This window comes from Rattus norvegicus, chromosome 5, assembly GCF_036323735.1.
Source record: "Rattus norvegicus strain BN/NHsdMcwi chromosome 5, GRCr8, whole genome shotgun sequence".
Lineage (NCBI taxonomy): Eukaryota > Metazoa > Chordata > Mammalia > Rodentia > Muridae > Rattus > Rattus norvegicus.
In genome coordinates, this window is record NC_086023.1 from 118,160,590 (window position 1) to 118,184,027 (window position 23,438).

Consider the following 23,438-nt stretch of genomic DNA (forward strand, 5'->3'; position numbering starts at 1 on the left):
CAGGGTTGCCCATAGCCTAATCTGGTGGGGATATTTTCTTAACTGAAATTCCCTCTTCTAAAATGACTCTAGTTTGTGTCAAATATTCAGTCCCTAAAATAACCATAGTCTATCTAAAATATTCAAAATATCAACTGTATGTTCCTGTAAATTCAAACACAAATTAAATACTTTTCTACTCCAAAAGAGAAGAACCAGGGCACAGTCACAATCAAATCTAAGCAAAACCGAACTCCAACAATTAAATGGAAAGCTCACTATCAGACTTCTGATACGCCTTCAAGGGGTACGACCTGTTTGGAGGATGTTGATCACTGGGGCATGATTTTAACCAGTCCTTATTCCCAGTTCTGTCTTTTCTTTGCTCCCAGGCAGCCAAAATACGAACAAGTTTCCTGTACCAAGTCTTTCCATCATTGTTTCTGTCTTACCATAAGCTAAAAAACAATGGAGCCAGCATGTATAGGAACCGTGAGACAGAAAGAAATCTTTCCTTCTTTAATGTTTTAAATCTTGGGGGCTGGAGAGATGGCTCGGTGGTTAAGAGCACTGACTGCTCTTCTAGAGGTCCTGAGTTCAATTCCCAGCAACCACATGGTGGCTCACAACCATCTGTAAAGGGATCTGACGCCCTCTTCTGATGTGTCTGAAGACTTCTGCAGTGTACTCAATACATAAAATATAAATCTTTTAAAAAATATTTCTTAATCTCTGATATTTTATCACAGTAACAGAAAACTAACATACTTTGGAAATTTTCTTTTCTTTTTTTTTTAAGATAGGGACTCTGTGTAGCCTTATGTTAGTGTGCTGGAACTCAGTCTACAGACCAGGCTGGTCTCAAACTTAAAGAACCACCTGCTTCTGCCTCCTAATTACTAGGATTAAAGTCAGTGCCGCTGGTGCCTGTCAACTTACTTTCTTATTATACAGCCTTGTCAGATCTGTCTGCCGACTATCTAGAATCAGGTCTTCAAGAGACAAAACAGTATTTATAATTCTAATATGGTACTTTCCTTTTTTCCATTTTTTATTGGTTATTTTATTTATTTACATTTCAAATGTTATCACCCTTTCTAGTTTCCCCTCCACAGACCCCCTATCTCTCCTCCGTCCCCCATCTGCCTATCCACTCCTGCCTCAGCACCCTAGCATTTCCCTACCCTGGGTCATCAAGCCTCCAGAGGACCAAGGAGCTCCCCTTCCAATGATGTCCAATAAGGCCATCCTCTGCTACATATCCAGCTGGAGCCATGGGTGCCCTCTTGTGTGCATTTTGGTTGGTGGTTTAGTCCCTGGGAGCTTTGGGGGGTCTGGTTGATATTGTTGTTCTTCCTATGGGGTTGCAAACCCCTTCAGCTCCTACAGTTTTTCCTTATTGGGGTCTCCACACTCAGTCCAGTGTTTGGTTGTGTGCACAGCATCTGTATTGGTCCAGCTCCTTTTCTTTCATTTCTTTTTTCTTTCTTTCTTTTTTTTTTTTTTTTGGAGACAAGGATCGATCATGCTGGACTCAAACTCAAATCAAATATTCACCTGCCTCTCCCTCCCAAGTGCTGGGGGTGGGTTTTAAGATTTCAAAATCTGGCTAGGCCCAGTTCTCTCTTTCTGCCTATGTGCCCCCATGCTCCCTGCCATGATGATAGTGGACTGAGCCTCTGAAATTGTAAGTACCCTCCCCACTCCCCAAATTAAATGCTTTCTTTATGAGTTGCCTGAGTCTGTCTCCTCACAGCAACAGAACAGTAACTAAGACGGAAGCCATTAATACTAAATTTCACCTAGCCTTATACATATTTAGAATGAGGGACACTCCCCTCCTTTCAATCATTAGAATAAAGTGCTATCCACTATCAAAACACTTCTGACATACTTTGATAGTCGATGCATATATAAAATCTTCACCATACTGTTTTAATAGGTAGGATATACTGGAGTCTACATTTCAAGTGTATATATGGGGGATACATTTCTGTGTAATTTATTGAACAGCTTGATGTCCCCTATAACTCTCTCTCACAATAGAACCCAGGCTGGCTTCAGATTCAATGTACAGACCATGATGGTCTCAAACTCATGATCTTCCTGTCTAAGCCACCCTGGGGCTGGGTTATAGGCATGTACTGCCACATTCAACTTCAAGTTCTTTCCCATTAATTAAAAACACTTGTCCAAAGATGGGTAGATGGCTCAGTGAGTAAGCACATTTGCTGCCAAGCCTGCCATCCTGAGCCTGAGACCTGGGAACAGGGCAAAAGTCAGGAATTGATGACTGTTAAGTTCTCCTGGCCTCTATACATGTGTATTGCAGAGCCCCAGCACCTACATCCACTGGTTCTAGTTCATCCAGTTCTAGGGGATCCAATGCTTCTTCTGGCTTCCAGTCTCCTGAATGCACACAATGTTTATACCCCTACTCAGACACATACACACAAAATTAAAAAAAAAATTTTAAATAAGAAAATGAAAAATAAAAGTCCTAACTAGCTGGGCATATGTGGTAATCTGAACAAAAATGGCCCTGTAGGCTCATATATTTGAATGCTCAGTCATCAGGATTTGACACTATTTAAAAAGAAGATGTGGCCTTGTTGGAAGAAGTATGTCCCTGGGGGTAGGATTTGCGGTTTCAAAAGCCTGCTCTAGCCCCATTGCTCTCTGCCTGTGGGTCAGGATGTAGCTTTCTGTAGCTGCCCCTGCATCATGCATACCAGCATGCTCCCCAACATGATGGTAATGAACTAAACCTCTGAAACTGTACGCCAGCCCCAACTAAACACTTCCTTTTATGAGAGTTGCCTTAGTCACGGTGTCTCTTCACATGACAGAACAGTGACTAAGATAACATGGTAGTGCATACCTTTAATCCTAGCACTATGGAGGAAGAGGCAGGAAGATCTCTGTGATGTCAAGGCTTACACGGTGACACCCTGTCTTAAAAAAGAGAGAGAAAGAAGGAAAAAAAAAGAAGTAAAACCCTAACTAAATAACTATATTTATACCTCTATAACAGAGCTAGGGAAGCAGAAGGCTAGAAATATTTAAAGAGATAAATATAGTTATCCTGATTTAAGTATTGCACACACACAGAACATTTCATCATACAACTAATATACACAATAGTTTCATATTTCAGTTAAACAGACAAAAATGTAAAAACATGGTTTATATAACAGATTCTAATGTTGTAACACAAATAAGCAGAAAAAACAGATCATATAATTAAGAAAAATTGCTTAACTTAAATAGTGACACTGGGTATAACTCTGGTATAATTAGTTAATTAACAAACTAATTAATTGAATGTTGACAGTTTTAATTTCAGTTTTCAAATCTAAATTATTCTTATTATTTAGTGCAACATAAAACACATTTATTAATTACCGTGAGGGCTTATGCACTGTTACTTGAAATAGGTAAAAATCTTACAAAATATTTTAAAGAGATGATTCTGGAAACCTTACCATGAGCTGTGTAGTTTGTACAATTAACTGGTTCTTGCGTAGCATCATTTATTTTTGGTTCTTTACAAATATATGTTTAAAAGGTTAAGGAAATTTGAATTATATTTCTAGCATAAAATGTTTTAAATCTCATATACTCCTATTGATTTGCATGTACAGAGAGGTTTTGAGTTTGTCCAAATCAACAAACTCAGACACAAACACACTTTTAAACCTAGTGCGGTGATGCGTGCCTTTAGTGCCACCACTTGGGAGGCAAAGGCAGGTTGAATTCAACCTCTCTTGAGTTCAAGGTCAGCATCTACAGAATGAGTTCCGGGTCTGCCAGGGTTATGTAAAGACTCTATCTCAAAACAAAAAACCTCAAATACACTTTTAGTATTACCTAGATAATAGTTGATAATTTATCATACGGAAGCCATAAAAGATAAATTTTTATCAAAAGTTCTAGCAATAATTCCATCTTCAAAGAACATCAGGGAATTAACAGAAAGCACCAAATTATTTTAAGATTAAAAACAAATCAGTTTCCAGAGCTCTGGATTCAACTAATTCACACTTAATTTCATGTAACACAAACGGATGAGGAAGATATTGCTATTCCTATGCCACAGAAGCACAAGCTGAGCTTTTAACTTTGAGTGGCTTATCCAGCCATGTAAATCATGACCTCCTGGCAGCCAAATCAGATCAAAGCTGGGATACTTTGCATCTGTGGTATTTGTTATCTCTATGGAGAGTGTCTCCAGTAGGATCTTAAGTTACTGAAAACCACCCTCTAATAGATGCCAAAATAATAAGAATGTCTGTAAGTTTTATTGTCTAAAGATTATATGATTCACACTCCAATGGAATAAGTGTGGTACATACAAGATGTCTTTAGTCACAGGTTGACCCTTCGTTGGATTTCTGACTCAACTCTGGAAAGGTCTTCTTTAGTTAGGACATTAAGGCAATGCTCAGCTGTCACCAGAGTTCTAAAGGCTCAGTCACTTCTCACCAGGGTTCAACAGCGCATAATCAGCTCAAATACTTCTTAGAAGGACATTCTGGTCTTTCCTAAATCAATGCTACACTCAGTATGTCAGAAACTCCCTGCAGGATGGGATTAGCAAAGTAAATTAGAGGTAGTCTGTGAAAATTTCATGGATGCTCTCTTTAATTCACAGATACTACAGAGTTTTCTTAATTTTAAGATTTTTCTTAAGAATCTTTCTTGTTTCTGCAGGTTTGAGTATCTGTACACAAATGTTTGAGGCACTGTGTCAATATTCAAATTTTTGTTCAAACATAGCTATTTAAGTTTGAGTTTAACAGGCATCTCACCTTGTTTCTGGGTTGCATGTTATTGTAATAAGACAATTCTAATTAAACTGCCATAAACGGTACTTTAAGTTGGGGGGGGGGGTCACTGTTATTAGTATGTGTTAGACTTAAATTATTTGCTCATTCAAAAGCCCCTGCCCCTAACTATTGCCAGTTGATGGCTTCTAAGTTAGAGAATCAGTTTTAAGTCCCCAGGTAAGGCAACTATGCTTCAGTGGATAACCCACACCACCGTGGAGATGAGCAGCACAAATCTGACTCCCTGTGTTAGTTTCTGTTAAGAGTAGGGGGGCGGGGGAGGGCGAGGTTAAGAGGGAGTGGGAGAGAAGACCCGATCTTGAAGGAATTAGAAGTTAAAAAGTCGGTGTGAATATGATCAAAATCCACTGGGTGAAATTCTCCCAAAGAATTAAAACATCCAAGAGGAACTCTAATTTAAAAACAAATAATAATAATTTGTCTAAACAAAAAGTGAAGCAGTCAGTTGCCTGGCGGCAGTCCATCTGATGATGGCTGTAGGTGATATATGTAATGTTAATAACAAACGAGAAACATGCATTGGCTCACTAGTAATTACTTGTCTCCCTCAACACCTGCAAACTTTCAGGGACGCATCTAACAATTTTTGCACTTACAGTATCTGGGACAAAGCCTGGATGTTTGTGTGTTTGACTAAGTGAACAACCCGGTAAAATTCATGGTCAATCGGAAAAAAGAAGTGCCAACCACTGGTCGACCCAGGGAAAGCACACAGTGCTCGCCTTTCGTCCCCACAGCCCTCCTCACCTCCCTGGGTCCGTTAGTCACTAGAGCCACAGCAGAGGCTATGGTCCCCGTCCCACTGCCCGGGGTCCTGCTGACCGCCTGAGAAGGCCGACTTTCCGGAGGATATTGTCCCACTCTGAGGTCCTCACACTTGGGCGTCTCCTCGCCTCCGACAGCGCCAGAGGCAGCAGCCCCACAATGTCCCGCGGCGACCGTCACGAGCCACAGAGTGCGGAGGAGGGCCGGAGGCCCCGCCGCTGGAGAAGCCCGACCCGCGGGCCAGGCGGCCGCCATGTTGGGCACCGCGTCCTCGCGCTTCCGGTTCCGCCTCCGAGATAAGGAAGGGCCTTAAAGGAGCCTGACTCTTGTAGGGCAGCTTAGGTTTTCTAAGGGTGCTCCCTGAGATAACTAGACGCAGTCAGTCACAAAGGCGAGATTTTTTTTTTTTAATATGTTCGCTTGTCATCCTTGATCAGGGACCATCTTAATCTCTGCCAAAGCAAGCATGGGAACATCATCATCATCATCATCATCATCATCATCATCATCACCATCATTATTATTATTTAAAAAATGCCCAGGTCAGGGAGACTACTCAGTGTGTAAAGGCACTTCTTCCAGGGCCTGACAATCTAAATTCAATCCCTGGAACCCACATGGTGGAAAGAAAAAAATTGATTTACACACACACACACACACACACACACACACACTTACTTTTAAAAACTGAATAATTAAAAAAAAACACACGTCTGGGAGTCTTCTCTAGTAGCTTCCCTGAGAACCCTCACAAGGAGACAGAAACAGCTCCTTGTGATGATCCCCAATTGATACTTAAGTGCTGGGAGAACGACCCAAAGTTCACCTAGGTGCTTGTCCCAGCTCCTAGTGGACACTAGCGGTGATCCTGGAGGCCCCAAAGGATAGGGAGTTCCCTATGGTTGAAAGAATTTAGATTGCCTAGAGGTGATCCAAGTGTGATTATAGATCGCTGTAGCATAATATAGTGACCCAACACTAAGGAATGGCTTCTGAGGACCGAATATCGGGCCTGGAGAGATGGCTTAGGAGTTGGTTTCTAGCACCCAGGTAGTGGCTAACGACCTGTAATTCCAGTTCCAGGAGGTCTAAGGTCCCCTTCTGGCCTCCCCAAGCACTACAAACATATTTGGCTCAGTGGGTAAGAACCTTTGTTGCTCTGTCTGACAAATAAATTCAATCCCTGGGACCCATATGGTGGAAATAGCAGACAAAACACTCACACACATACAAATAAAAATAAATATTAAAAAAGACAGAATATATCAATTGTACATCTTACAAGATGATAAGAGCAACTTTCCATTTAATTACTTCTTGGATTCAGAATGTTCTAGTTGGTTTTAAAAATACAACATAAACCCAGAGGACTAAAGGAAGCAATTCCGCGCCTCAGGTCTACTAAAATTATGACAGAATCAGATGGTTCCCTGCTGAATGCAAGAATACTGCTGATCTGTGTATCAATTTTAGTACAGATTTAAAACAATGACTTAGAACTGCTGATGCCTTGCTGATTAACCCCATTACTGAATCTATTTTTATGGCTTTAGTGATTATCTTTATTCTCTTCTACAATATGCAAATTTAAAAGAATTAAAAGGATTCTATAAGACAGCAACGAAACTATAAAACTTTTGACTCCTGAGCTGGGATAGTGGTAGAGTTGCCTAGCAAGCACAAGTCTCTGGCATCACATGGACAGAAAATTGACTCTCGAATTGATGATGTATTAAGGTATTGATGATGTATCACTTCCTCTCAAAAGGCCCTTATATCTGCAATAAAGTAACTTCTCTGTTTTGCAGTTTCATGAGCACATGAATTACCATAACCACATGGCTGCTACGATATTTAAATTTGATAACAACTTAAGCCTCATTTTTAAATTTTCATTCTTCTCTCATTGATTGCATTCCAACTATAATTTCCCTCCCTCCCCTTCCCAAGTCTTCCCACCTCCCAATTTTCATTCTTCTCTCATTGATTGCATTCCAACTATAATTTCCCTCCCTCCCCTTCCCAAGTCTTCCCACCTCCCACCCCTCCAACCACCCCCCTTCCCACTCTGCCCTGGCTCTGCCTCCTCTCAGAAAAGAGCAGGCCTTCCAGAGACATCAACCAAACACAACATAACAAACTACAATAAATTCAGGCACATATCTCATATTGAATCAAGTCTGAACAAGGCAATCCTGTAGGAGGGAACTATGTATTCTTTTTCCCCACAAGTAGGCAAAAGAGTCAGGGACCCCTTTGCTCCCACTATTGGGACTCCTACAAGAACATCAAGCTACTCAGCCATAACATACATGCAGAGGACCTAAGTCATATTCCTACAGGCTCCCTGATCTCTGTAAGCACCCATGAATCCTGGTCAGTTGATATGTGGATCGTGTTCTTATGGTGTCCCTGATCCCTCTAGTTCCTTCCTCCCACCTCATCTTCAGGACTCCTAAGCTCTGCCAAATGTTTGCCTGTGAGACTCTGCACCTGCTCTTACCAGTTGTTAGATGAAATCTCTCTGTGTCCTAATCCCTCCACTTGAGGCCTAGCCTAGCTACAGAAGATGGCCAGTTCAGGCTCCATGTCTTCCTTCTCTAGGAGTCTTTGCGAGGGTTACTCACTTAGATTTCATGAAATGTCCATTGCACTAGATTTCTAGCTGGCTCTGAAATATCCCCTAATTCCAATAGTTTCTCCCAGTATTTTCTCTCTCACCCCTCCCTGATCACTCCTATGCCAATCCTACCTGCCCCAATCCATCCTGGAAGTCTATTCTATTTCCCCTTTCCTGGGGGGATCCTTGCATTCCTACTTAAGACCTCCTTGTGGCTTAGCCTGTCCGAGTCTGTGGACTGTCACATGATTACCTCTTACTGTACAGCTAATAGCCACGGTGAGTACACACCATGCTTGTCTTTCTGGGACTGGGTTACCTCACTCAGGATGATATTTTTTTCTAGTTCTATCAGTTTCATGACGTCATTGTTTTCAGCGGCTGAATAATACTCCATTGTGTCAATGTACCATATTTTCTTTATCCATTCTTTGTTTCCAGTTCCTGGCTATTACTAATAAAGCTTCGATGAACATAGCTGAGTAAGTATCCTTGTGGTAGGATGGAGTGACCTTTGAGTATATATATGCCCAGGAGTGGTAGACCTGGGTCTTGAGGTAGATCAATTCCCAATTTTCTGAGTAACCACCATATTGAGTTCCAAATATTTCCAAAGTGACTGTTCAAGTTTCCACTCCCACCAGCAGCGGAGAAGTGTTTCCCTTGCTTCACATCCTTGACAGCATGAGCTGTCATTGGTGTTTTTGATCTTAGCCATTCTGACAGATGTAAGACTGAATCTCAAAGCCATTTTGATTTGCATTTCCCTGATGGCTAAGGATATTGAACATTTAAGTGTTTCTTGGCCATTTGAGTTTCCTCTGTTAAGTCTCAACATTTTTAATTCCTAGTTTCGTTATCATATGAAGTGCCACAGAAACTCTTCAGACTTTTCCTGAAAGCGAAGGACATGACTAGCAGTCTCATTATGTATCCTAGCTAGCCTAGAACTCACTATGCAAACCAGGCTGGCACTGGACTCAGATCTGTCTCTGGCTCCCAAACACTGACATGAAAGGAATGCACTACCATGCCCAGCTATATTGATTCCTAAGATTTTCAGATAAATGTGTTTTTCTTTCACTAAAGATTAGTTTTGCACACAGAAAATATCTGAGAAAAACAGTCTAACACATGTCTCTATGGTTAGAACAGAAATATGAGATAAAAGTTTCCTCAAATCTTTTTTTTACTTGAATATTTAACATGAAAATTTTCCTCTGGTAATAACATCAGGAATCTTCTATATCCTTGATACTTCTGCACAACATTTTCTCCTATAACGGCACTCCTGCTGATTCACACCTATTTCTTACTGTACACTTTGTTGTTGTAACCTAACTACATAGGCTCCAATTAAAACGAACTGACTCACCATTTAGTGTCTGTTCAGGACTGGGGAGCTGGCTTCTGCTAAGTGTTCATCTCAAAAGCACAAGGACCTGAGCTTGATCCCCAAAAGCCACGAGCAAACAAGCACCTGAGTGTATGATAATATTTATTGTTAGTCTTTTAATTCAAGTACTAGGGAGCCAGAAATAGACTGATGCCTGATCTCTGGAACCTGCTAGACAGCCAGCCTAACCTAATCATCTTCAAGTTCCTGGAGAGATTCTATCACAAAAAGCAAAGTGGATGGCTCTTGAGATATAAACCCAAGGTCCACTCCAGCCTTCACATGCAGACTTGTGCACACATTCTGACAAATGCAGCTGCCACCACCACCCTACACACACACACACACACACACACACACACACACACACACACATACACACACACACACACACACGGATGACTTTAGGGTTTTAATGCTATGAAGAGACATCATAACTGAGACCACACTTATAAAGGAAAACATTTAATTGGGGCTGGCAGGAAGCACAGAGACAAGCAAGGAGCTGAGAGTTCTATATCTTAATACATAGGTAGCAGAAGGAGATTGTGTGCCACTCTGGGCATAGCTTGACCATTTAAGACCTCAAAGCCTACCTCCACAGTGACACACTTCCTCCGGACAATGCCACATCTTCTCCAATGAGGCGACACCTCCTAACAGTGCCACCCTCCCTATGGCCAGGCATTCTAACACTTGAGTTTCTGGGGGCCATACCTATTCAAAGGACCAACTCTTCTAGTTGTTTTGTTTTGTTTTGTTTTTTTGGTCCTTTTTTTCGGAGCTGGGGACCGAACCCAGGGCCTTGCGCTTCCTAGGCAAGCGCTCTACCACTGAGCTAAATCCCCAACCCCTCAACTCTTCTAGTTTTATGTTGTGTACCTGGATGTTCTGCTGGCATGCGTGTGATGCACCACGTGCATGTCTGTGGCATCCCTTGGAACTGGAGTTATGGATGGCTGTTAGCCACCACGTGGGTGCTCAGAATCCAACCTCAGAGCTGCGCAGGTGCACACGTACTTGTTGTTTGTTGTTGTTTGAGACAGAGTTTTCTATTGAACAGAGCCCTGCTATCTTAGCCTCGATTTGTAGACCAGGCTGCCCTTGAACTCACAGGATCCACCTGCCTCTGCTTTCCAAGTGCTGGAGTTAAAGGCATACGCCACCCTGCCTGCTGCACAAGTACTCTTAATCACTGAGCCCAGCTTCAAAACTTGGAATCAGAGTGAAGAGATGGCTCAGTCAGCAAATTGCTTGCTGAGCCAGCAAGCATGACAATCTGGACTCACATTTCTAGCGCCCATTTAACAGCTGGACAAAGTGATGTACGTCTCTAAACCTTGAGAGAGGTGGGTCCCTGGGGTTTGCTAACCAGTTAGTCTAGCTAAATCTATGAGCTCCAGGCTAATTGAAAGAACTAGTCTCAAAATAATAAAGGTATATCCCTGACATTGACCTCTGTCCTCCACTTTGCAAATGTGTATTTATCATACACAGATATTGTACACATAAAATTTGGAGACATTTTTAATTCTCAATTTTCTCCATGTTTGCAATATCTTCACGCAATCATTAAGCAACTAATATCATTAAACGTGTTTTTAATGGTGAGGCAAACAGGTGAACCAGGATCTTTTTTTTTTTTTTTTTTTTTATTAACTTGAGTATTTCTTATATACATTTCGAGTGTTATTCCCTTTCCCGGTTTCCAGGCAAACATCCCCCTCCCCCTCCCCTTCTTTATGGATGTTCCCCTCCCCATCCTCCCCCCCCTTGCCGCCCTCCCCCCAACAATCTAGTTCACTGGGGGTTCAGTCTTAGCAGGACCCAGGGCTTCCCCTTCCACTGGTGCTCTTACTAGGATATTCATTGCTACCTATGAGGTCAGAGTCCAGGGTCAGTCCATGTATAGTCTTTAGGTAGTGGCTTAGTCCCTGGAAGCTCTGGTTGCTTGGCATTGTTGTTCATAAGGGGTCTCGAGCCCCTTCAAGCTCTTCCAGTGAACCAGGATCTTACTATGTAGCTTTGGTGGCCTTGAACTTACTTAATAAAGGGACTTTTCTGTCTTTGACTCCTGGGTGAGGGAGCCACCATGTCTGCCTGTTCTTTGTTCAGTCTGGTATTTTTTCATTGTTTTTTTTTTCTTCTATTTTTTTAAGGTGTTCTTTTTTTTGTTTGTTTTGTTTTTTGGGTTTTTTTTTTTTTTGAGTCATGGTTTCTCTGTGAAATCCTGGCTGTCCTGGATCACGGTAGATCAGGCTGGGTTTGAACTCACATAGATCCCCCTGCCTCTGCCTCCTGAGTGCTGGGTTCAAAGGTTTGCACTACCACTGCCCGGGGCTGTGGAGGCTGTTGATCATGTATTTTCATCCCTTTTCAGGTTTTCCTTACTTCCTATCTCCCTTGCTACAGCGACTTCTTTTGTTTTAACATAGGCCGCTTCTCCAAGGTCGTCAATCCACTTTTACACAGTTTCTAGACAAAATTCTCCTTTAAAAAAGGCTTTGTCATATTTAAAACTACCAAATGTTTTCAGGGATCAGTGAACTGGCACAAACCTATTGTGTTGGCTACCTTTATGTCAACTTGAGATACGCTAATCATCTAAGAGGAGGGAGCATGGGCCACTCTTCCACAGAACCTGGGTTTGATTTCCAGCACCTAAACAGTGCCTCAAAACACTCGGTAACTCCAGTTCCAGCGGATCTGATGCTCTCTTCTGGTGCCTCCTTGGGAATAGGGCACAAACATGTTCACAGACATATATGCAGGCAAAAAAGAAAAAAACATTTACATAAGATAAAATTATTAAAAATGTTATTAAAAAACCCAAAGAGACCACCAGGAACCACAACCCTGATGTAAGCACATGAGAGTATTTATTCTAGCTCAGGCTTGGGTCACAAACCCTCTCTGCACAACAGGTTAAGAAAGTGACCCTTGGGTCTAGGGGCTTAGGGTTTATACAGGAAAAGTTTGCAAGTTGGGGCTTTTGAGCCTTGGCATTACATGATTGGGTAAATAGGTAAAGGCATGTTAACCTTCAAACTGATAGCGTTTGTTCAGACCACAAGGAGAGACCACACAGCTAAAAAGGGGCATCTTGACCTGACAAAGACTTATTTTTTCTTAGCCCACTCTGTTGTTATCAGCCAGCTGCAGCTGCTGTGTCTATTTTGCTACTGCAGGGGACATTTTGTGATTTTTCCCAGACCTCAGAGTGGGGGCCATATCACTCCAAGGACAGTAGCTTTCTCCAAGGACAGCAGCTTAAAATAGATTTTAGAGGACAAGATGGAATCCGCCCTGCTGCGTTTAGTCTCTTCATTGGCCATGCCTCTCTAAGGGCAAGTTAACTTAGAATGGTGTTTTAAGAATAAAATGGAGTTTATTCTGCTACCTCAGTCCCTTCAAAAACACCACCATCTACCAAATATCTTAAAATGGCACATCTTTGATTTAGGTCTTTGATCGGCTTTGGGTTGATTTTTGCATGTGGTAACAGACACGGGTGTGTTTATTGTTTTCACACCATTTATTGAAGAGACTGCCCTCTCTCCGAATCTTGTCTTTGACTCCATTGTTGAAGACCAATTGGCTATGGATGCAATGGTCTGTGTGCTGGTATATTAGGCTTCAGTTGCTAGAGCCTCATAATATACTCTAGAACCAAGAGTTAGGATTCTTCCAGCTTTATTTCATTTGCTCAGGATCGCTTTGGCCACTCTGGGTCTCTTGTGATTCCAGAAAAATTATAGGACTTCTTTTCTCTTTCTATAAAAAGTTTCGTTTTATTTTGGTATGAATTGGATCAAATGTATAAGTTACTTTAGTGGGGGATATCAATATCAATTCTCTCAATCTGTGAACATTTGTGTCTGTTTTTTCTCATTAGTGTTCCATAACATGTCAGAGAATATTTTCATCATTAAACTCAGTCCCAAGTGTCTTGGTTTGGTTTTAGTTGTCAACTTGACACAACCCAGATCACCTAAGAAGAGTTTCTAGGAGGGATTATCTAAATCAGGTTTGTCTGTGAGCTCGTCTGTGGGGGACTACCTTGATTACATTAATTGAGGTGGGGATCATCAGCATATTGTGGGTGGCACCATTCCCTAAACAGGATTCTGAACTGTGTAAATAGAAGCCTTCTTTGCTGTTTCTTGACTGAGTGGCATGTGAATAGTTGTTTTCCATTCCTAACACCCTGACTTCCTCACACTGATAGACTGCAACCTGCAACCTGGAATTATGAGCCAAAAAAACTCTGTCTTATAGTGCTTTTAAACAGAGAGAGAGAGAGAGAGAGAGAGAGAGAGAGAGAGAGAGAGAGAGAGAGAGAGGATGAAGAAGAGGAGGAGGAGGAGGGGAGAGGGGAGAGAGGGGAGAGGGGAGAGGAGAGAAGAGAGAAGAAGAGAGAAGAGAGCTCTTGCAGGGTCTCACTATGTAGCTCTGGCTGGCCTGGAACCATCTTGAGCTCACCAAGATCTTCCTCCTAAGTTGCTAGTGTCAGAGTATTTTATCACAGCAGTAATGCAGACTTTGTCAATGAGACACACATCACTGTTAGGCCCCAACCTTTCCTTTCATGCTCATCCTCAAGATCACACATTAACCCCACAGTATAAAATATTTTACCAATTTAAAAATCCCCCCCTCTGTCTTGACAAATTCAATCTCTTTAAAAATCCAAGTCTCTCTTAAAACCTAAAATTTCTTTAAATTTAATCTCTCAACTGTAAGCTCCCGTCCAATCAAAAATATGATAAATACCCCCTTGCTTCAACAAGGCAGAACCAGGGCAGAGTCGCAATGCACACAAAGCCAAGCCAAACTCCAACTGTATAAATAATTCAGTGTCCAGTGCCTGGAATCCACTCATGATCTGCTGGTCCCTTTCCAGGCTTTGGGTCACTTCTCCAGCTCTGCCCTCTGCAGCACACACATCTTGTCTTGTAGGCTCCAGCTGACTCCACTCCGCTGCTGCTGCTGTTCTAGTGGCCATCCCATGGGACTGGCATCTCTACACTGCTGGGGTCTTCAGCTACAACTGGGCTGCACTTTCAACTAATAACCTCTGCTAGGTTCTTTTCACAGTGCCCAGGCTCAAGTTCTCTGCACGACTAGTCCTCAATCCTGGACCTTCAATGCCACTGTGGGTGCACCTTCACCAAGGTCATCTCCTTGGCATTGAGAAAACACTTCCCGAACAGTTTTAACCTTAATGATGCTGGTCTCTTCTTTATTACTGCTAATTCCTCAGCTCCAGCTAACCTGCATTAATTATCCTCGAAAGGCAAAGGTTTCACTTTACTAATTCTGGTTATCTTGTTAAACACAGCCAATTCTTCTTCACCCCCAGCTAACCAGAACCTTAGTTCAAAGTAACAAATGGCTCCTGGTAGTCTTTAAACCTCCCTGAAACTTCACAATCCAGGCCTCCTCGTTCTGCCTTGTCCTCAACATTCCTGTCTTTTAAGATCCTGCAGAACAGCTCACCACAAACTGAACACTCAGTGGCTTTTCTTACACCAATTTCTAAAGTCCTTCCACAAATCTCTCCTGAAGCAACATTGTCAGGGCTGTCGCAGCAACACCCCATTTCCGGTACCAGTTTTTTCTTAATGTGGGTTTCTATTGCTGAGATAAAACACCATGGCCAAAAAGCAAGCTGGGAAGGAAAGGGTTTAATTGGCTTACACTTCCATATTGAAGATGTTCAACACTAAAGGAAACCATGATAGGAACTCAAACAGGTCAAGAACCTGAAGGCAGGAGTTGATGCAGAAGCCATGGAGAGGTGTTGCTTACTGATTTGCTCAGCCTGCTTTTTTATGGAACCCAGGACCACCAGTCACAGTGGGTGGAGCCCTCCCTCATCAATCACTAATTAAGAAAATGCTCTAATAGCTGGATCTTATGGAGGCATTCTCTCAAGTGGGGTTCCCCCCTTTCAGCTTGTGCCAAGCTGCCCTAAGACAAGGCAGCACACATGGGAAAGTAAGCTAAGATTCCGGGGTATGTTTTCTCTGTTTTTGCTATTGTGAATGGGGTTACTTTCTTGATTTCATTCTTACCAAGCCCATTATTTGTTATCAAAAGCTATTGGGTTCCAAATTTTATTCATCTATTTTGCATTTCTTTTTGAGACAAGGTAAGTCCTGATATGTACTTCAGTAGTCCAGGCTGGCCTGAACTCACTATGTACCTTAGTCTGATTTTGAACTCACAGCAATTCTCGTGTGTGTGTGTGTGTGTGTGTGTGTGTGTGTGTGTGTGTGTGTGTGTGTGAGAGAGAGAGAGAGAGAGAGAGAGAGAGGGCATGGGGCACTGGGGGAATTTGGAGCTCAAAGAACAACTTGCTGTAGTTGGTTTGAACTTTTCACTATATGGCTTCCTGGGCTAGAACTTGAACACCGGTGATCAGGATTGGGCAGTACCTACCTTTATCTATCCCCTGAGTCATCTTGCCCAGTCATCTTTGACTTTCTATCTTTAATCTTTAGTATTTATATTTAATATTTAACATCCACAAACGACATTTTACTTGCTTGCTTATTAGTGTACCCTTTATTTCTTAGTGTTTTTTGAGACAGGGAATCGCAATACTACTTGAAACTCCAGAGCACAGGGATTAGAGGTGTGCACCAACACCCAGCATGACCCTTTGTTTGCTTCGGCTTAAGTTTCCAATAGTATGTTGAACAGGATAGGTGAAAACGGACATTTCCATTTTATTCCTTATGTGTGTGTGTGTGTGGGGGGGGGGGTTACACACCTTTTTACAAGGCCTAAAAATTTTATTTCCCTGAAATTAGCACACAGCCATAAAGTATCAAACGCATAACCGGCGAACGTCCTCATGTTGCTGTTGCTTGTATGTACTCATCTTTCGAGGATACCATTTTACCTCTCATCCCCGTCAGTCACAGAGCTTAATAGTGCACTTATTCAGTAAGATATCTGATGATTGATTCTCTTTAGCCTTGAGTAGTCTGTATTAGATAATGTAAATGCTTATCATCAACATTCTAAATAAGAAAAAAAAAAGACACTCATAATTACCCTTAGGACGATGGGGACACAGATTGACATTTAGGATATTTTACGTTGAGTCAGCGCATCTGGAAAACATAAGGGACGCAAGAAGGCTGGAACAGAGGGGCCTCGGGCTAGGCTAGGGGCTAAGTGAACTTGTCTGTTTGGGGTCTCGGTTTTGGGTCAGCGCCGGTGGCTCACAACTCCGCACCTGGCCGCAAGGCCTCAGGCCGCCTCACCAGGATTGGTAGCCCCACTCACCCCCGGAACTTTTACAGGCGCGCAGACGCCCAGGGGCTAGAGCCCCGCTCGCCCCGCCCAGCCTCTGGCGAGGTGGAGAGACGCCCAGGTGAGGAGGCCGCCACACTTCCGTCCAGGTGAGGGCAGCAGCTGTACTTCCGCCAGGTGAGGAGGCCGTGATCGCAGCCTCGGGGCTCCCACCCGGCTGTCGCCTGATCAGGTAACGCTCGCGGCGCACTGTGCGGGGGCCGCGCGGAAGCCGTGTCCCGAGCCCGCGGAGGGTGCGCTGGGCAGCTCGCAGGCCTTGGCGGCGGCCGGCGACCAGGCCAATCAGCCCCGCTCGAACTTCCAGGCCCACCCGGCCTGCGAGCTCAGCGATCGCGCGTGCTCGGGGATCTAGCTCCCGCGGCCTCCCGGAGCGGGGCGGAGCCTCTGCGCGGTTGGTGGGAGGGAGCGGAGGGAGCGGAGGGACCGACGTGACCGACGTGGCCTCGAGTGGGCCTTGCGCCCCTCCGGCCTTTCTGCTTAGCTAGGGAGGTGTCTCTCAGTCTGGGAAAGTTACTGGATTCCTCCCTGGAATCAAGTTCTGGAGAGCATTTCCACATCTTTCCCACCTTTCGAATGCCCCACCCCTCCCTGGAATCTTCCCTGGACTTGTACTTTGCCTCCTGTCGGCTCTTACCACTTCTGATTCGAATTCCTCAAGTGACTTGTTTGTCTCCGAAGTTCAGAGGCCACACCTTGCTGGGCCTGATTTCTCTAGATTGCCTCTAACTTGCATCTGACCTGTGGGCTCACCGTAGTGTCCAGCGATTGTGTTTTCAGTGAAGAAGTTTACCTAGAATAATCTCGGTTCCTTTGAGACAGCTAGACCACATTCCAGGTCTACTAGCCTTCCCCTAACTTCGAATTCACTGTTTCAAGGAGAAGCTAAGCGAATTAGCTTAGAATTAGAAAATAGGAGGTGAAGTCATGACCTTTTGCTGTTCTAAGGGCCTAACGGCTTTTGTAAGAATTAATGAAGTTTTTAAGATACTTTGAACGTTTATAAATGCAGATGTGGAGGTACCCACACTAATTTAGATGCAATTACTGGTGGTGTATAGTGGACTTGTCATCAGAAGAAGGATTTGATTTAAAATTGAGTTGTATGCTGTCACTCGAATTGAACCTAGTCTCAATAAATTCCACCTATTATTATTGTCTGGTGGTGAGGGGGATCTAATCTAGTAACACACACACACACACACACACACACACACAGACAGACACACACTCTGACTAGATGTGTCCTGTCCCCTGAGATCCCCTGCAGCCATTGAGCTTGTATGGAGTGAACATAAATTCACTGTAGGGGAAACAAGAGAATTTTCGAAAAGGGAATAAAGCAAAACAGTTGACAGGAAAATTAGAGGAGGACTTGCTGTGACGGTGGGATAAGAGGGGGGGGACAGGGGTGGGTCTGTGTGCATGTGGAAATGACCTGAAGTATCTCTCTGAAATTGTCAAAGAATTAAAAGAAGGAAAAAAGGATCTAGCAGCAACCATAAAACCCATTTCACTGATGACAAAAAGTAAACAAGTACAAGTCACACGACTCCTTTCTTCCACTTTGTAATTTTAAATATAAAAATGCCTATGTTTTCTTAAAATGAGTTCGATTTTAAAACCTTGAACTTTTGAGACAGCCCAGCATTTCCCTGTCCTTACAGCTGGGTTTAATAATCATTTGTACATCAAACAGCCAAGCAGTCTGAACTTGCTTGCTCTGTTAAAGTTTTAACAAAATCGCATTAGTTTGGGGGAAGTCACAAAAGGGGTTAGTTCCTTGAAGTCTCTTCTGGTATTGGTGCGAGCATTAAATTCTTGGAGAAAACAAGCTAGTCTCCTTTAATATTTGAAATCACATAACCAATGATACTTAATTTTTTTCTTTTTTTGTTAAAGATTTATTATATATAAGCACACCGATGCTGTCTTCAGACACACCAGAAGAGGGCATCAGATCTCATTATAGATGGTTGTGAGCCACCATGTGGTTGCTGGGGATTTGAACTCAGGACCTCTGGAAGGGCAGTCAGTGCCCTTAACCACTGAGCCATCTCTTCAGCCCCTTAATTTTTTTTCTTACACTGGGATTTTATGTAGACTTGGATGCCTTTTGGAGCTCCCTGCGTATTCTGTTGCAAATGGAAGGGAATGTAGTGCTTGCATTCGTTTGTGTGTGTTTATTGGTGCTGAGGTCGGAAAGCCAGGGCCTTGCACATGCTAAGCCCTTGCTCTACCAACAGACGATACGTTTTTAGTGAGCTGAATGGAAACTGCTGAGGACCTAGTAGAGTTTAAGGATAGGTGCTGATCTACTTCCGACCTGGAGAGTGGTCTGTGCTGGTCCTCAGTTTGGAAATGATCTGCCAGAGATTGGAAAAGGCTGAAAGGAAACAGTTCTAGGATTTGTCTTGTCTGTCGCAGCAAGCAATTGTTCCCCCACTTGCCTCTGCTCAGATGGAATCAGGAAGAACTCAAGCCTGTAAGCATTCGTATTTGAATAGTCAGAAACTGAGCCAAGAAGCAAAAGTCTTTGCTAAAAACATTGCCAAACTCTTTCTGGAAAAGTCTAGGTTAATAGGTCAGTGGTACTTGGTTGCCGAAGCACCGGCACAAGTGAAATGGGCTCTTTGGAATGACCGTAAGTGTGGAATGCACACGAGACTCTGAAGACAGTGTGAAAAAGTTTAAGCTATTCTATTTCACATTATTTGCATATTTAAGTGATGATTTGTATATATTGGATTAAGTAAGTTACATATTAAAGTTAAATTTGTCTTTTTTAAAATTATTTTTTATGTTTTTAATTTGTTTTTCTGTTTTATGTGCATTGGTGTTTTGTACACATGTGTGTAAGGTCCACTGGAACTGGAGTTATAGACAGTTGTAAGTTGCCTTGTGGGTCTTCCTGTCTCTGCCTCCTGAGTGCAGGGAATCAAAGATGTGAATACCAGTTCTCTGGAACAACAGCTAGTACTCTTAACTACTGAACTATCTCTCCAACCCTAATTTTTTTCCTTTATATGATGCTATCAGAAACATTATTGTTGTTGTTTTTTAGGTTTTGATTTTTTTTTTTTTTTCGGAGCTGAGGACCCAATCCAGGGCCTTGCGCTTGCTAGGCAAGCGCTCTACCACTGAGCTAAATCCCCAACCCCTTATGTTTTGATTTTTAAAATAGGGTTTTTCCATATAGCCCTGGCTGTCCTGGAACTCAGAGATGCGCCTGCCTCTGCCTCCTCTGAGATTAAAAGGCCTCCATCACCACTGCCTGGCCCTTTTTATTATTTTTAAATTACATGTATGTGTGGTTATGTGCAAATGCCTGTGCAGGGATACCAGAACGGAGCCTTGACATGGGCTCTGGGAACCGAATCTGGATCTTCTGTAAGAACAGTGTTCACACTTAACTGGTCAGCCATCTCTCCAGCCCTTGCAGAAATTTAAAAATTGCATTTGTGGCTCACATTCTATTTCTGAGGGAAGATACTGAGGTAAAGACTTGTGTTTGAAACAGTAGCCTCAAATTCACCCTCCTCTTGCCATAGAATGTTGGGTACAATTATATACCACCATGCTGGCTTTAAACTGGCTTAAAATCCCAATTTATAGGCTGGGCACGGTGGCACACATCTCTGGCACTGGGAAGGCAGAGACAGGAGGATATCTGAGTTCCAGGCCAGGCTGGTCTGTGTAGCTAGTTCTGTACCAACCTGGGCTACATGGTAAGACTCTGACTCAAAACAAAATGATATATAATGCCTTTTCTTGATCACTTGTTGAACACTAATTTCACTGATGAAAGGTTATATTGTTCAGTCTTTTCAGCATTGATAACATAGCAAAACCACAAACGACATTAACTTCTTTGCAGTTTCAAAATGTCATGTAATTTTGATTGAAAAGAGATGCTAACAGTAATAATCTTTGTTGAGAGTGTGTTGTGTGCTAGGGCAAATTTTATTTAGTCCTCCCAACAATTAGTTATTTTAAAAGATCCTTTTCTGAAATCTTTTTTTTTTCTTCCTCTCAAACTTTTACTAACTTTGGAAGGAAAGGGAGATGAGGTAAATGAATGATGAGGGTTAGTTAGGGTGCACCCAGCTTGAGTTCACGTTGAAATGTTTTCTTATTAGTTATTTGCCCCAGAGGTCATAAGGTGTTTCCTCCCCTATGGCTTCTATTGTTCCTCTGTTTTCATGTTTTTCCATAGCATTGTCCCCTCTCGTGTTTTAATTTAGTTTTTTGGATTTATGAACTACAGGCGATAAGACATCAGTTAGATAATGTTATACAGAATGGCTGTGTGTTGTATAGAATAGATGTCAAAATAGTTAATTCAGCAGCGACAAGTTTGTTCTCGTTCTCTCTCTCTCTCTCTCTCTCACATCTCTCTCTCTCTCACATCTCTCTCTCATTTTTCTTTTATTCTTTTTTTTTTTTTTTTTTTTGGTTCTTTTTTTCGGAGCTGGGGACCGAACCCAGGGCCTTGCGCTTCCTAGGCAAGCGCTCTACCACTGAGCTAAATCCCCAACCCCTTTTTCTTTTATTCTTTGAAGGGTTGAGATATATAGAGTCTTCCTCTGTAGCCCAAGCACTCTCAGTGTGATTTGGGTTAGCCTGACCCTCTTAGCAATCCTTCTACTTCAGCCTGCATGTGTTTGAATCAAGGAGAATAGACATTGGTGGGTAGAGTGTTCGAAACCTAAGACGGCCTTGCTTGTTAGTACACTAGCTTGTTTGGAATTTCAAAATATGGTATGACCATAATTCCTGGAGACTCGTGATGGAAACAGGAAAGCATTGAAGCGGTAGGTGTCGTTAGTGGATTCTGACCATTCAGGTCCTTTTAGTGGGGGACCGTGATTACAGCATCTATTAAAAAGGTGCCAGAGATGTAAAGTGTGGAAATTGTTGAGACTTGTTGCTGTTGTTGCTTGGGGTGGGGGGGGGAGGCTGTCATGTGCAGAATGATGCACGTATACACAGAGCAGTTTAACTTCTGCAAAATGAAACCATTTACAGAGAGATTACTGTTAGGAATTCACTCAGGAGAGTGTTTCAGTGATAAGATATGAATCTTGCCAACCGAAGCACTCTTAAGAACCATCATGATTTTTCTCATGGTATCTTTCAACTTGGATTTCAATATTTCCTCCATATGTAGCTTTAGCATTCTGCAATTGCTTTTCCTTACAGTCTAAGGATGGGTGTCTTGACAGTGGAGACATTTACATCTTTTCTATTTAGTTGGTGTAGGAAAGCTTTCACCAGGCCTTTGTAGGAAACCGAATTTGTGTTCCTGGGAGTTTTGGGGGAGTCCCGCTGGAGTTGCTGCAAGTTACCAGGGAAATTGGTGTACTCTCCTCTTGGAGTTCTTAGTATTGTTATTAAAAGAATTTGAGGATGGACTCGGAAAGAAGCTTGAGGATAGTTTTATTAGAGTTTAAAAGGAAATCCCTAAGGAGGGCCAGCTGTAAGTCTAGGCAGCTGCCTAGTCCAGCCACCCAGTCCTGTGACAGAAAGGGGAGTGGGGAGGGGGGTTGAGGGGGTTGAGGGGGCTGGGGGGGTGTCGTCCAGAGAAAGATACAGAAAAGGCATTTTTAGGCTTTGGCCCGCATCCAAAGAAAAAAAAGAAGGGAGGGACAGGAAAAAAACTATGCTTTTCTGAGTCGTACTTAGGAGGCAGACCTAACAGCACTTCCTGGCAGGAGAGGTAATGATTCCTCCTATCTCTTCAGCATGGATTAAGGAAGATCAAGCCTTGGTGAGTCTGGTCCCTAAACCAGATGATTGAGCTCCCAGCTGGAATGTTAACTCTCCACCCTGGCCAGAGATTCCATTCCCCAGAGCAGAGAAAATAGCTTCCTTAATGGGCCCTTAATGCCACTCTAACACTTGTTTGTTTTGCATGACAGCCGATGATACTGTTAGAGTTCTGGTGGCAGCACCACCACTCTTTGGTTTGGATTCTGTTTGTTATTTAACAGGTACCTAGTAAATGTTGAGCTTGGAGGACAAAGGAGCCAGGATAAATCCTGACCTTTGACTGGGAAGGAAGTGGACTTTTTTTTTTTCTTTAAAGAACTTCATTATGACTTTAAACGTAATATATTAAGCTCGTGGATTTTTTTTTCAGGCTTACTGGTTCAGTGAGCTCTGGAGTTATGAACCACCCAGTTGTAGTAGTCCAGTTCAAATGTGCACTTCACTGAGTGCCTGTGCTGCCCCAGTAAGATAGCCAGTGACCTTATTTTCCAAAGCTTCAGACAGGCGAGCACTTGTTGGTAGGAAATTGGATTCCCCAGAGCTAACAGAAGTCTGAAAAGTGTGTTTCTTTGGCCTTAATTTTTCTTGGGTTCTTTTTTTTCCTCCCCCTGAGATAGGGTCTGGCCTGGGACTCCACGTGTAGACCAGGCTGGCCGTGAATGCACAGAGATCTGCGTGCCTCTGTCTCATGAGAGTGCTGGTATTGAAAGAGCTGATAGATTTTTTTTTCAGT

At 42.8% G+C, this 23,438-nt stretch overlaps 2 protein-coding genes across 12 annotated transcripts in view; one reads left to right on the forward strand and one right to left on the reverse strand.

Moving 5' to 3' along the window:
- Tm2d1 (TM2 domain containing 1) overlaps positions 1–17,050 on the reverse strand; it is a 41,341-nt gene extending 24,291 nt beyond the window's left edge. Inside the window, exons 1-5 of one of the 5 annotated variants that reach the window (XM_063287944.1) lie at positions 16,910–17,050; positions 16,676–16,734; positions 9,590–9,694; positions 5,679–6,046; positions 3,465–3,534 (exon numbers count right to left, since the gene is read on the reverse strand). In XM_063287944.1, the coding sequence (XP_063144014.1) occupies positions 3,465–3,534; positions 5,679–5,849 (241 nt within the window). In that variant the 5' untranslated portion in view covers positions 5,850–6,046; positions 9,590–9,694; positions 16,676–16,734; positions 16,910–17,050. Of the gene's footprint in view, positions 1–3,464; positions 3,539–5,678; positions 6,047–9,589; positions 9,701–16,675; positions 16,735–16,909 lie in introns of those variants that run through there. The other 4 variants (XM_063287946.1, XM_063287945.1, XM_063287947.1 and 1 more) reach the window with 4 other exon arrangements.
- Positions 16,968–23,438, forward strand: part of Patj (PATJ, crumbs cell polarity complex component) — a 302,745-nt gene continuing 296,274 nt past the window's right edge. For 6 of the 7 annotated variants that reach the window (XM_039109186.2, XM_039109188.2, XM_063287101.1 and 3 more), the window contains exon 1: positions 16,968–17,108. The gene's annotated coding sequence lies outside the window, so the exon portion shown is untranslated. The remainder of the gene's footprint in view (positions 17,109–23,438) is intronic. The other variant, NM_080398.1, reaches the window with a different exon arrangement.